The 14648-nt window shown below is 39.2% G+C and overlaps 1 protein-coding gene across 1 annotated transcript in view; it reads right to left on the bottom strand.

Moving 5' to 3' along the window:
- The window catches only part of LOC126204302 (unconventional myosin-XVIIIa), a 410872-nt gene that overhangs the window by 191351 nt on the left and 204873 nt on the right, over nt 1–14648 (bottom strand). Inside the window, exons 10-11 of the mRNA XM_049938689.1 lie at nt 11243–11474; nt 8641–8803 (exon numbers count right to left, since the gene is read on the bottom strand). Coding sequence (XP_049794646.1) covers nt 8641–8803; nt 11243–11474 — 395 coding nt within the window. The remainder of the gene's footprint in view (nt 1–8640; nt 8804–11242; nt 11475–14648) is intronic.

Here is a 14648-nt window from a genome sequence, read left to right as displayed (position 1 = left end):
AGAGGGACAGCAGCCTTTTCAGTAGTTGCAGGGGCAACAGTCTGGATGATTGACTGATCTGGCCTTGTAACACTAACCAAAACGGCCTTGCTGTGCTGGTACTGCGAGCGGCTGAAAGCAAGGGGAAACTACGGCCGTAATTTTTCCCGAGGGCATGCAGCTTTACTGTATGATTAAATGATGATGGCGTCCTCTTGGGTAAAATATTCCGGCGGTAAAATAGTCCCCCATTCGGATCTCCGGGCGGGGACTACTCAAGAGGATGTCGTTATCAGGAGAAAGAAAACTGGCGTTCTACGGATCGGAGCGTGGAATGTCAGATCCCTTAATCGGGCAGGTAGGTTAGAAAATTTAAAAAGGGAAATGGATAGGCTAAAGTTAGATATAGTGGGAATCAGTGAAATTCGGTGGCAAAAGGAACAAGACTTCTGGTCAGGTGACTACAGGGTTATAAACACAACATAAAAAAGGGTAATGCAGGACTATGTTTGATGTTGTTGTTGTTGTGGTCTTCAGTCCTGAAACTGGTTTGATGCAGCCCTCCATGCTACTCTATCCTGTGCAAGCTTCTTCATCTCCCAGTACCTACTGCAACCTACATCCTTCTGAATCTGCTTAGTGTATTGATCTCTTGGTCTCCCTCTACGATTTTTACCCTCCACGCTGCCCTCCAATGCTAAATTTGTGATCCCTTGATGCCTCAAAACATGTCCTACCAACCGATCCCTTCTTCTAGTCAAGTTGTGCCACAAACTTCTCTTCTCCCCAATCCTATTCAATACCTCCTAATTAGTTACGTGATCTACCCACCTTATCTTCAGCATTCTTCTGTAGCACCACATTTCAAAAGCTTCTATTCTCTTCTTGTCCAAACTGGTTATTGTCCATGTTTCACTTCCATACACGGCTACACTCCATACAAATACTTTCGGAAACGACTTCCTGACACTTAAATCTATACTCGATGTTAACAAATTTCTCTTCTTCAGAAACGATTTCCTTGCCACTGCCAGTCTACATTTTATATCCTCTCTACTTCGACCATCATCAGTTATTTTGCTCCCTAAATAGCAGAACTCGTTTACTACTTTAAGTGTCTCATTTCCTAATCTAATCCCCTCAGCATCACCCGATTTAATTTGACTACATTCCATTATCCTCGTTTTGCTTTTGTTGATGTTCATCTTATATCCTCCTTTCAAGACACTGTCCATTCCGTTCAACTGCTCTTCCAAGTCCTTTGCTGTCTCTGACAGAATTACAATGTCATCGGCGAACCTCAAAGTTTTTACTTCTTCTCCATGAATTTTAATACCTACTCCGAATTGTTCTTTTGTTTCCTTTACTGCTTGCTCAATATACAGATTGAATAACATCGGGGATAGGCTACAACCCTGCCTCACTCCCTTCCCAAGCACTGCTTCCCTTTCATGCCCCTCGACTCTTATAACTGCCATCTGGTTTCTGTACAAATTGTAAATAGCCTTTCGCTCCCTGTATTTTACCCCTACCACCTTCAGAATTTGAAAGAGAGTATTCCAGTTAAGGTTGTCAAAAGCTTTCTCTAAGTCTACAAATTCTAGAAACTTAGGTTTGCCTTTCCTTAATCTTTCTTCTAAGATAAGTCGTAAGGTTAGTATTGCCTCACGTGTTCCAACATTTCTACAGAATCCAAACTGATCTTCTCCGAGGTCCGCTTCTACCAGTTTTTCCATTCGTCTGTAAAGAATTCGCGTTAGTATTTTGCAGCTGTGACTTATTAAACTGATAGTTCGGTAATTTTCACATCTGTCACCACCTGCTTTCTTTGGGATTGGAATTATTATATTCTTCTTGAAGTCTGTGGGTATTTCGCCTGTCTCATAAATCTTGCTCACCAGATGGTAGAGTTTTGTCATGACTGGCTCTCCCAAGGCCATCAGTAGTTCTAATGGAATGTTGTCTACTCCCGGGGCCTTGTTTCGACTCAGGTTTTTCAGTGCTCTGTCAAAATCTTCACGCAGTATCTTATCTCCCATTTCATCTTCATCTACATCCTCTTCCATTTCCATAATATTGTCCTCAAGTACATCGCCCTTGTATAAACCCTCTATATACTCCTTCCACCTTTCTGCCTTCCCTTCTTTGCTTAGAACTGGGTTGCCATCTGAGCTCTTGATATTCATACAAGTGGTTTTCTTCTCTCCAAAGGTCTCTTTAATTTTCCTGTAGGCAGTATCTATCTTACCCCTAGTGAGACAAGCCTCTACATCCTTACATTTGTCCTCTAGCCATCCCTGCTTAGCCATTTTGCACTTCCTGTCGATCTCATTTTTGAGACGTTTGTATTCCTTTTTGCCTGCTTCATTTACTGCATTTTTATATTTTCTCCTTTCATCAATTAAATTCAATATTTCTTCTGTTACCCAAGGATTTCTATTAGCCCTCATCTTTTTACCTACTTGATCCTCTGCTGCCTTCACTACTTCATCCCTCAGAGCTACCCATTCTTCTTCTACTGTATTTCTTTCCCCCATTCCTGTCAATTGTCCTCTTATGCTCTCCCTGTAACTCTCTACAACCTCTGGTTCTTTCAGTTTATCCAGGTCCCATCTCCTTAAATTCCCACCTTTTTGCAGTTTCTTCAGTTTCAATCTGCAGGTCATAACCAATAGATTGTGGTCAGAATCCACATCTGCCCCTGGAAATGTCTTACAATCTAAAACCTGGTTCCTAAATCTCTGTCTTACCATTATATAATCTATCTGATACCTTTTAGTATCTCCAGGATTCTTCCAGGTATACAACCTTCTTTTATGATTCTTGAACCAAGTGTTAGCTATGATTAAGTTATGCTCTGTGCAAAATTCTACAAGGCGGCTTCCTCTTTCATTTCTTCCCCCAAATCCATATTCACCTGCTATGTTTCCTTCTCTCCCTTTTCCTACTGACGAATTCCAGTCGCCCATGACTATTAAATTTTCGTCTCCCTTCACTACCTGAATAATTTCTTTTATCTCGTCATACATTTCATCAATTTCTTCATCATCTGCAGAGCTAGTTGGCATATAAACTTGTACTACTGTAGTAGGCATGGGCTTTGTGTCTATCTTGGCCACAATAATGCGTTCACTATGCTGTTTGTAGTAGCTAACCCGCACTCCTATTTTTTTACTCATTATTAAACCTACTCCTGCATTACCCCTATTTGATTTTGTATTTATAACCCTGTAATCACCTGACCAAAAGTCTTGTTCCTCCTGCCACCGAACTTCACTAATTCCCACTATATCTAACTTTAACCTATCCATTTCCCTTTTTAAATTTTCTAATCTACCTGCCCGATTAAGGGATCTGACATTCCACGCTCCGATCCGTAGAACACCAGTTTTCTTTCTCCTGATAATGACGTCCTCTTGAGTAGTCCCCGCCCGGAGATCCGAATGGGGGACTATTTTACCTCCGGAATATTTTACCCAAGAGGACGCCATCATCATTTAATCATACAGTAAAGCTGCATGTCCTCGGGAAAAATTACGGCTGTAGTTTCCCCTTGCTTTCAGCCGTTCGCAGTACCAGCAAAGCAAGGCCGTTTTGGTTAATGTTACAAGGCCAGATCAGTCAATCATCCAGACTGTTGCCCCTGCCACTACTGAAAAGGCTGCTGCCCCTCTTCAGGAACCACATGTTTGTCTGGCCTCTCAACAGATACCCCTCCATTGTGGTTGCACCTACGGTACGGCCATCTGTATCGCTGAGGCACGCAAGCCTCCCCACCAACGGCAAGGTCCATGGTTCATGGGGGGGAAAGTGAAATAGGAAAGACAAATGAAGAGTAAGAAAATACTTACATTAAGATTGGCAAAAAAGACCTGTCAAATTACATACATGATTACTTCATAAATGCTTCCAAAACACTAAGCTTAAATTTCACAAATCGATATAAACTGATATATGTTAAACCAGCATAGAGCATGACATCAGATCCAAATAGTGCTAGTGAACATGAAGTAGTAAAGGTGATTAAAAGTCTGAAGTGTAAAGTGTCAGCAGCTGAAGATTAAGTACCACTCTCACTTACGATCCATACTGCTTCACAAATTTCAAAGCACTTGGCCTACACTGCTCATTTATCTTTCACTGCGAGAGTGTTCCCCCATAAATTAAAAATTTTAAAATGTTACCTTTATTCAAGCATTCTCTGAATTATTTGAGAGATTAATGAAACAATGAGTCCCTAAGTTCTTAAACAACAACAAACGACTGAATAGTAATGACAATGGCTTTCGATCAGGTAGAAGTACAGGAACAGTAATAATGGATTACACAGATGAAATAATTAGAAACCTGTGTAACTACGGTAGTGTTGTAGGAGTTAATTAAGATTAATTTAGATCTTTCTAAAGCTTCAAATACTGTTAGCAATAAAATTGTTTTAGAAAAGTTGGAAGTAACAGGATACCTGGGACACACAACAAGTGGTTTCAATGATATTTGCTAAATAGATTGTGGGTTGTGAAGCTCACTTAAGCTCACCCTCATCATAAAATCGAATCAGTATCCGATGGAAATAAAGTAAAAAAAAGGTGTACCACGGGGTAGTTATGTTACGTCCACTTCTGTTCCTTATTTATATAAATGACATACAGACCTATGGAATTGCAGCTAAGATCATGCTGTTCCTGGATGACAGTGTAATAGTGAGCAGTGTTAAGGTACCTCTGTTTTCCAGAATTGGTCAAGTTCTTAGATTCATTGTTCAATGCCAACAGGCTGACCCTTAATGTGAAAAAAGTAAATTACATTCTATTTGGAAAAATGAAACATAATGAAGGTCTCCAACTGGTGCATGGTGGAAATGAGTTAGGAAGTGTACTATGCACGAAACTTCTAGGAATGCTAAGAGTATATGTTGATCAAGACAAACTGGAAAGACTGTGTAACAAAACTCTCCCAGAAACTCAGTTATGCATGTTATGCTCTGAGAGTCATTTCACAAGTGTGTTTCTCAATAGATACAAGAATGGCTCATTTTGGTTACATCTACATCTACATCTACATCTACATCTATACTCCGCGAGCCACCTTACGGTGTGTGGCGGAGGGTACTTATTGTACCACTATCTGATCCCCCCTTCCCTGTTCCATTCACGAATTGTGCGTGGGAAGAACGACTGCTTGTAAGTCTCCGTATTTGCTCTAATTTCTCGGATCTTTTCGTTGTGATCATTACGCGAGATATATGTGGGCGGTAGTAATATGTTGCCCATCTCTTCCCGGAATGTGCTCTCTCGTAATTTCGATAATAAACCTCTCCGTATTGCGTAACGCCTTTCTTGAAGTGTCCGCCACTGGAGCTTGTTCAGCATCTCCGTAACGCTCTCGCGCTGACTAAATGTCCCCATGACGAATCGCGCTGCTTTTCGCTGGATCATGTCTATCTCTTCTATTAATCCAACCTGGTAAGGGTCCCATACTGATGAGCAATACTCAAGAATCGGACGAACAAGCGTTTTGTAAGCTACTTCTTTCGTCGATGAGTCACATTTTCTTAGAATTCTTCCTATGAATCTCAACCTGGCGCCTGCTTTTCCCACTATTTGTTTTATGTGATCATTCCACTTCAGATCGCTCCGGATAGTAACTCCTAAGTATTTTACGGTCGTTACCGCTTCCAATGATTTACCACCTATGGCATAATCGTACTGGAATGGATTTCTGCCCCTATGTATGCGCATTATATTACATTTATCTACGTTTAGGGAAAGCTGCCAGCTGTCGCACCATTCATTAATCCTCTGCAGGTCTTCCTGGAGTACGTACGAGTCTTCTGATGTTGCTACTTTCTTGTAGACAACCGTGTCATCTGCAAATAGCCTCACGGAGCTACCGATGTTGTCAACTAAGTCATTTATGTATATTGTAAACAATAAAGGTCCTATCACGCTTCCTTGCGGTACTCCCGAAATTACCTCTACATCTGCAGATTTTGAACCGTTAAGAATGACATGTTGTGTTCTTTCTTCTAGGAAATCCTGAATCCAATCACAAACCTGGTCCGATATTCCGTAAGCACGTATTTTTTTCACTAAACGTAAGTGCGGAACCGTATCAAATGCCTTCCTGAAGTCCAGGAATACGGCATCAATCTGCTCGCCAGTGTCTACGGCACTGTGAATTTCTTGGGCAAATAGGGCGAGCTGGGTTTCACATGATCTCTGTTTGCGGAATCCATGTTGGTTATGATGAAGGAGATTTGTATTATCTAAGAACGTCATAATACGAGAACACAAAACATGTTCCATTATTCTACAACAGATTGACGTAAGTGAAATAGGCCTATAATTATTCGCATCTGATTTATGACCCTTCTTGAAAATGGGAACGACCTGTGCTTTCTTCCAGTCGCTAGGTACTTTACGTTCTTCCAGAGATCTACGATAAATTGCTGATAGAAAGGGGGCAAGTTCTTTAGCATAATCACTGTAGAATCTTAAGGGTATCTCGTCTGGTCCGGATGCTTTTCCGCTACTAAGTGATAGCAGTTGTTTTTCAATTCCGATATCGTTTATTTCAATATTTTCCATTTTGGCGTCCGTGCGACGGCTGAAGTCAGGGACCGTGTTACGATTTTCCGCAGTGAAACAGTTTCGGAACACTGAATTCAGTATTTCTGCCTTTCTTCGGTCGTCCTCTGTTTCGGTGCCATCGTGGTCAACGAGTGACTGAATAGGGGATTTAGATCCGCTTACCGATTTTACATATGACCAAAACTTTTTAGGGTTCTTGTTTAGATTGTTTGCCAATGTTTTATGTTCGAATTCGTTGAATGCTTCTCTCATTGCTCTCTTTACGCTCTTTTTCGCTTCGTTCAGCTTTTCCTTATCAGCTATGATTCGACTACTCTTAAACCTTCTAGCTTATGGAATAGTTTCTTGGAATAAAACTGATAGATGATTAATGAATTTTTTTCACTCCAAAGAAGGGTTTTTTGAACCTTGCCACACAGCTCCACAAGGGTCCACTGCAAGCCCATATTTAAGGAGTTAAATGTGCTTACATTACTCTCATCATACATACCAAATGTGTGATGATGACAAGAGATAATCTTGGAGTCCCGCAAACTACAGCAATTGCCATGGCTTTAATGTTAACAACCATGATTCCCTCCACACAGAGTGAGCAAAACCAACTCTTAGACAAAGACACACGAGCCACTTTGGCGACATTCTTTATAATCCAATGCCAATAAACATAAAGAGGTTGGAGAAAGAACTGGCTTTTACTGTACAGTTAAAATCATTTGTCGTTGAGAAGTGTTTCTGCAGTGGAAACAAATATGTTAGCTTACAGAAATACTTTTCAATCTGTTAGCAGCTGTTCCATCTGTGCTGTATTTGTCTCTGCACAAGAATGTTTCTGCTGTTGGTTTTCTATCTTCTATGTTTCAGATGTACTGCAATTCAACTACTCATAGGAGGCTTCTGTTGCAAGATTAGTTGTGATGGCTATAGTACTGTATTTGTACGTTCATGTGTTTATACTTTCAACAGTGTTGTATCATGCGTTTTCATTTTTTGGAAATGTAATATAATGAAGTTTCATGTTCTAGTTATATCACTGTATCACTGGTCATATTTCTGGTGCATGTTTAAATCTCCTTGAAGACTAGGTATATGTAGTTTCCTTTCCCAATTATCTATCAGGCAATATGGCTAGCCAGTGTTAATGCACTCTACTCATTCTCAGTAGCAGTAGGTTTCGAACCCTACATCGCTGTCCTGACTTAAGTTTCCCCAGTTGCTAGGTGAATGCTGGGATGGTTCTGTAAGATCATGATAGTTCTGATCTGTCTTCACCTAGGCCTATTCTATTTTGTACACTATTTGTATGGATATATTATTTCTGTAAGGTGTCCGACATGTCTTACACTGTTATGCAGAATTGTCTGAGGATGAATAAATACATAGAAATAAAATAAAATAAAACAAGTCTTTTTTATGTAACAGTACACTGACATTGGTATATACCAGTGAGTGCTGCAATTCATGAGCCCAGGTGATTTTTCCTATATTTCAAACATCCAAAGGGTGCACTTTTGTACCATGCTAATCTCTGTGCCCTTCAATATATGGGTAGAATACGTACTTACGTGACATTAAATGGAAAAATGGTTCTGGACAGTAGGGCTGCTCACCAGTGTGAACACTCCATCCATTGTTACTATTTGTGACATTTGATGGCAACTCTGTCATCAAAACATTGTTGTCATTGACAACTGACACTGGTGGCAGTGTTTTTCACCAAATCTGGCACTTAACATACACTGTTGATATTGAGGCACTTGAAAAGCCCAGCAGCCAAACGATCTAAGAGCAGAATTGTCTCAAGCATTAGGCAACTATGACCCTGCCATGATCGAATGCATTGGTAATGTGCACCTTACCCATCCCACATTCAACACTCCTGCCAATGGCCAATACAACGTCTGCCAAGGTCCTAGTCTCATGACACACTGAACTTTTCTATTTACTGAGCCAATAGCAGCACACTCTCCAATACAGCACCCATCCATAATTCTATTTCTCTGAAGTGTGCACTGGCAATGTAATGGCGGTATCATCATCATCATCATCATCATCATCATCATCATCAACTTACTTGGAAGACTCCTGGAGCAGTGTGGCAGCATTTCGAACCATCGGATTTTCTCGAGATGCTTTGAGCCAACCAGTTGCTGTATATAGTACAGGATTTGTGCCCTGTAAATGCTGCAAGACAAACTGGTTGTGTCCAGGAGCTTTGCGCAACAGCAGCTGGTGTTCTGAAACAAAAGGGCCCAAATAAGTACAATTATGCTTTTGTTATACTGTACATAAAAACACAGTTAAAATGACTAAAGTTCTCATTACAATCAAACAATGGAAACTCAGGTTTGGAAAATCTGCAATTGTAGAGGCAGACCAGGAGATGAATACAGTAAGCAGAGTCAGAAGGATGTAGGTTGCAGTATTTATTCAGAGATGTAGAGGATCACACAGCCTAGAGTAGGATGCAAAGCTGCATCACACCAGTCTTCGGACTGAAGACCCCAACAACAATTATAAGTTTCAGGCAAATGCAAGTGTTCTGAAACATTCTGGTCGTGTATGTCATAGCATTTTGGAAGAGAAAGTGGAGGACATCAGACAAGGGTTTCTCAGATTTTCATGTACACCAATTCGACAGGCATCTAGGCAACTTAATGTAGTACACTAGCATCTTTGTATTTCTGCTTATAAAGTGCAAATTCTGCAGCACCTGATGCTAAACGACAAACCATGCCTAAAACAATTTGCTACAGTCGTGCTGCAGTTTACTGGTGTGAATTCCAGCTACCTGGATAGAGGTTCACTCTCAAATGAGGCACCCTTTCATGTATCTGGAACAGGTAATTGACAAAATGTTCTGATTTGTGGCTGAAAACTTCAACATGCTATCATGGAAAACGTTCCTGATAGCCCTAAACTGGACATCTGGTGTGGGAAAATGTTGGACCATTCCTATTTGAGGAAAACACAGTGAACGGGCCAGTGTATCTGGACAAGTAGGAGCAGTTTTTATACCCTCAGATATAACATCTTTCAAAAAGATGGAGTTCTGTTGTACTGGTCAGCAGCTATTCACAAGTTCCTGGTTACAGGATTTGCCAAACGCTGGATCGGACAGAGGACCCATCACTTGGCCACAACATTCCCCCAACTTTACATGAAAGTGGTTGATATTCCTATGTGAAGAGGTCTTATCACTGATGCAATTGTGGTAGTGGCATAGGACATATTACAAAGAAAAAGGCAAAAAATTGAAGAGACTTGATACTCTTCATGCAACAAACGGTTCCTAAGTACCGGTGTATTGATACGTTACGCTCTAGCACATCATGCAGTTCCATTATAATATCTACTGTAATTTTTTCTGGGGCTTTGAAATGTGGGAGCTTTGAAAGGGAAACCCTATATTATTGATCTTTTGCGAATTAAAGCTTATTTTGTTTTTAACAAACAAGTTTTACCTATTCATGGTAGGCAGCCACAGTGGTTTTTATCTTTCCTATTCTTTTTGTCTTTAGTGTCCATTGGATGGATAAACACAAAAAAAGATTTCCAATTTATAATATGTTACAGTTACATATAACATTGCACATAACATTTCTTCTTGCACACTTTATTATGACTCTCTAGTGCCTACAAAAGAACCAGTCTATTTTCTTTCTTTCCCCTTGTATTTATTCTGAATAGCATGAGGTCTACTTTTCAGAATTTGGCAAATTTTATTCAGTCATTTAATTCTGTGCACTCAATAGCTTAATATCAATCAATTAATGTCCTTCATGATGACACAGTCATCAACGTAAACTAACATATTTGGTAAACATGTGAGTTAAAAAGAAAATAAACATAAACATTCAGTTGCAAAAGAAGCGTAATATTTGTTTTTATCTACATGTTAAACACAAGTGAAGTAGTGACTGGAGAAGAATGGCTGCATATATTAATAGCTCAAGTCCAGTGATTTAACCAGTGTGCCATTCCATGAATTGTGCCTCCTGTGGAAACTCACCCTTTGATAGCCCACCATGAAGTGCAAAGCTGCTAACCAGCTTCACTCCCAACTTTCAAACCAGGCAATGGAGGAAAGTTTAATAATCTTAAAAATTCATGAAGTAATCTGTTAGGTTTTGAAGGGGTAATATAGAATGTCCAATAAAGAACGCAAATTTTGAGTGTGCAACAACTTATAAATTTATTGGTGAAATTAAATATATTATTGCAGTGTGCGCTACCTGTAATTATGTATGAAATATGATATTATTCAAATGCCCTTACAACTCTGCAGGCACACTATCATTCTACTGATGAAATTACCTCTAACCATACTTGCACCTCTTCTCCTGAAATTACATTCTCAATCTCAGCCTTTGGTTCTGAAAGTGATCATGGTTTATTGTCACACACGCATTACATTTTAAATATCCCAACAGAAAGAAATCACTTAGTGTGAAATCAAGATCTAGGTTACCAATTCATATCATCATTGCAAGAAATCATAATTGCGATACCTTTTCATTATGTCAACCTTTTTTTTCTGTCATGAAGTGCTCCATTACTAACCAAAAGGAGAACAGGTGAAAATCATGCAACATTCAGTGCTGCCAATTTACTAGAATAGAAACAGCAGGCATTTCAATGGATTCTACAAAAATCTGACAGCAGACATACAGTACCTCTGTCTCCATAATGCGCCAGGAGTCTCTCCAGAAAGCCTTCATCACTGGCTGCTGGAAAGACTGCCTCCTCATCCAGCAACCACAGCAGGCCCCTGCGGTCTCCTGCATTGCGGAGGTCTGTCTGAGAGGACCGGACCATGGCACTCTGTGATGCTCTGTCCAGCAGAGACACCATGGGTGCTGGGGAGCCCGATTCCCCTTCATCCTCCAGCACACACTCTATGTGTTCCTGCACAGAGAATTAGTTACCTGGCAGAGTTCTTGGGAGATGGATAAACAATGTAGGAAGAAAAGTATTTAATGAGGTAAGTAACCTCTGTTAACAATATATGGATTTAAAGTCGACACACTGATGAAAATGTATTGAAAGCCTCATTTATTTGTAGCAAACATGGAACAACACTTATCACTTGACAAAGCAAACTGGAGATTGTAATGGTCCGCCAAAGTCGTTGATATCGCTAATTGCTGTAAACGCACTATTTCACTCCAATTTACGGAGCTTGTTAGCACTTGATGTTAGGTTGGCGCCATTACAATGTATTGTATTGTAGTAATCGCTGCTGCTTGCTGGATCGCTGCTGTGTCTCGATGCTGATGCTGGCTCTAAATCTGGTTGTCTAGGGTTAAAAAACATGAGGTCCCGTGTTTTTCATGAGCTTTTGATGATAAAGAACGAGCGAAACCAACACGTATGTAAACATCAAATATTTATTACTTTAGTGGCCATATTAATTCCACTGTCCACCAAAGACCATAACACAACACAAAGTAGTACTTCCTTTACATGTTCTTTGCCTTGTTTTGCCAAACAATAACACAGAAACACACTTCACCAAAGTGACATTCCGACTGCCCTGACTGCCTCCGACTGTTCTTTCGACTGTTCTCGCTGCTTGTATTTATAACATTGTCAAAGAACTACTAAAAAGAGATATAGTTTATGAGTCACATGTACATCTGTTATCATAATTTGTGCAGAAAAGTTATTAATTTGTATCGAGTGACATAATTTAACATGTTATTAAAATGACAGACAGATTTGTTGACTTGACAGGATAATTCTTTGTTACAAAAAGGCCGTTTTTTAGAAGTTTGTCAATTGACTTCTCTAATTTGCATAAATAAGTAAGTAACATGAATTATGAAGAATTACATTGGTTTTCGTCTAAAATAGGATTGATTACGTGAATACTGAGTGAAAACGCTCCTAGTGAACAAATAGGTTTCACTGGGTGATTTTTATTTAAGGAGATCCAAAATACCTATGTTGGCCACTATTTTTCATACTTCATATTAATTATTTAAGATAAACTTAGTGTTTTTCATGATGACATTTGCTGTATCAGTGATCAAGTGATATAAACTTTTGTGTGGGTTAGTTATTCAGTATAATTTAATGGGTTGACTGTTTATGAAGACATGTTATGCAATCATTGTTAACATACACAATAACTTTTCTATAATCATAAATACTCGTTAAACTGGTTGAATTTGGAAGGGATCGCATACTTCATTAAAGTAAAGCCTTTAATATGTTCCGTTACAAGATCCATCTGTAGTAGGAACTAACATGGTCACACAAATAGGTGTAGTCAGAGTCCATTTCAAAGTAGTGTGTGTGCGCTACCTTGCAGTGAAAGCATGGAAACTCATTCAGAAAATGCTTTCACAGGAAGCTGAAATGGATTACTGTTAATATGATTGTGTTTATTGATAATAAGATGGAGAAAGGAATGACAGTGCCAACAGAAAATGTGACAGAATGGGCAAGGAAACTATTGAATGGAGGAGATCAGTGGTATGCAGGTTACGGCAAGAGGGACATGATGCTGGTCATTGTGGCACTCGAGCATCTGTGCCCCAAAGGAGGGGGGAAGTGTTCACAATAAATATCCCATTGGCAATGTCGATATATGCACTATTAGGCAGAAGTTCCTGCGTTATTATAAACAATACGAGTAAATACAAACTTCACTAAAGTCAAAAGCTTTCACAACACAGAGCTGAACTGCAAGACCAGCAAGGGAACTCTGGCAGAAACTGTTCTGTCTTTAGGATTTGGTTTTAAAATGTGCTAGGAAAAATGTCATGTGTGAACAAAATGACATAAGTTTTAAAAAAAAGTCATACAAATAAGATTATTCTGAGAAAATGAAGAACCACAAGTAAAGCAGTCAGTGGTTTTATCCAGAACAAATGCCAATTCATGCACATTACACGTGAATAAAAGTACCTGCATTGATTGTTTCCATGGAGTATTGTCACACAAGATAATCATTCAGTATTTAATTGCTGTGATATGTAGATCATTTGCGTATAGACACACAGCATGTGACTGGCAGCACATCACTTTGTAAGAATACTGGAGTGTATACTGTTTCTACCTACTTTCTCTATTTCTTAGGTGTAAACACAATGAAGCGCCCAATCTTGTCACTCTTCAGTTCACTTTGCTGTGTAATAGTGAGCTATGTAACAGTGTGAGATTTCTTTTCTTAGGACTAAAATATGTTACATTCTTATACATCTAAAATATAAAGACAAAACAGCACAAATAATATACTACTATAGACTTATTTTGCTGCTTCCAATTTCTTTCAAAGATTTCAGAATGTGTGGTAAAATACAGTTACTTACTTACATACTTCCATAAGTTATCCTACAGAAAGAGTCATATCTGATCTTATAAATAAAATAAAGTGAAAAATTTTAACAATTTCATCAACTGTTAATTTCAAGAAACCTAATAAAAGACATGAACTTGACAACAAATGGTGAGTAATAACTAGCCACACATTACTGCTTCACAACAAGCAAATGAACTATTTAGATGTTTGTCTTAAGAAGTAATGGACAAATTTTCACAATATAACTGACAGTGTCAGAATTTTTCTGAAAGTGTTCCAGACACACCAAAGTATAAAATAAAAGCTTCATTTATGGAGTTTCAAAACTATAAAAGCATGATTAAACATGATAAACTCTCGAATAACCAGCCAATGATACTTTAAAAACCCAGCAATTATGGCTCCTTTATTACATAGTGGGTAAATTAATTTATTAGATGACCGACCATTGCCATAGACAAATGGTTACCCTGTTGCCTTTGGTGCAGAAGGATCTGGCTTCAATACCCAGTACCACTTCAGATTTTTCTGATGTAGTGACATCTGGAATGATGTCCATTCAGCCTCATTAGGCCAAACGAGAAGCTGTTTTGCTTGAGTAAAGAAGCTGCTTGAGTAAAGAAGCTGCTTGAGTAAAGAAGCTGCTTGAGTAAAGAAGCTGCTTGAGTAAAGAAGCTGCTTGAGTAAAGAAGCTGCTTGAGTAAAGAAGCTGCTTGAGTAAAGAAGCTGCTTGAGTAAAGAAGCAGCAGCATCACCACGCTTCATCTATCAGC

This window comes from Schistocerca nitens, chromosome 9 (genome assembly GCF_023898315.1).
Source record: "Schistocerca nitens isolate TAMUIC-IGC-003100 chromosome 9, iqSchNite1.1, whole genome shotgun sequence".
NCBI classification, from domain to species: domain Eukaryota; kingdom Metazoa; phylum Arthropoda; class Insecta; order Orthoptera; family Acrididae; genus Schistocerca; species Schistocerca nitens.
The sequence above is the reverse complement of the archived record's forward strand: the minus strand, read 5'-3'. Positions and strand labels throughout refer to the sequence as shown.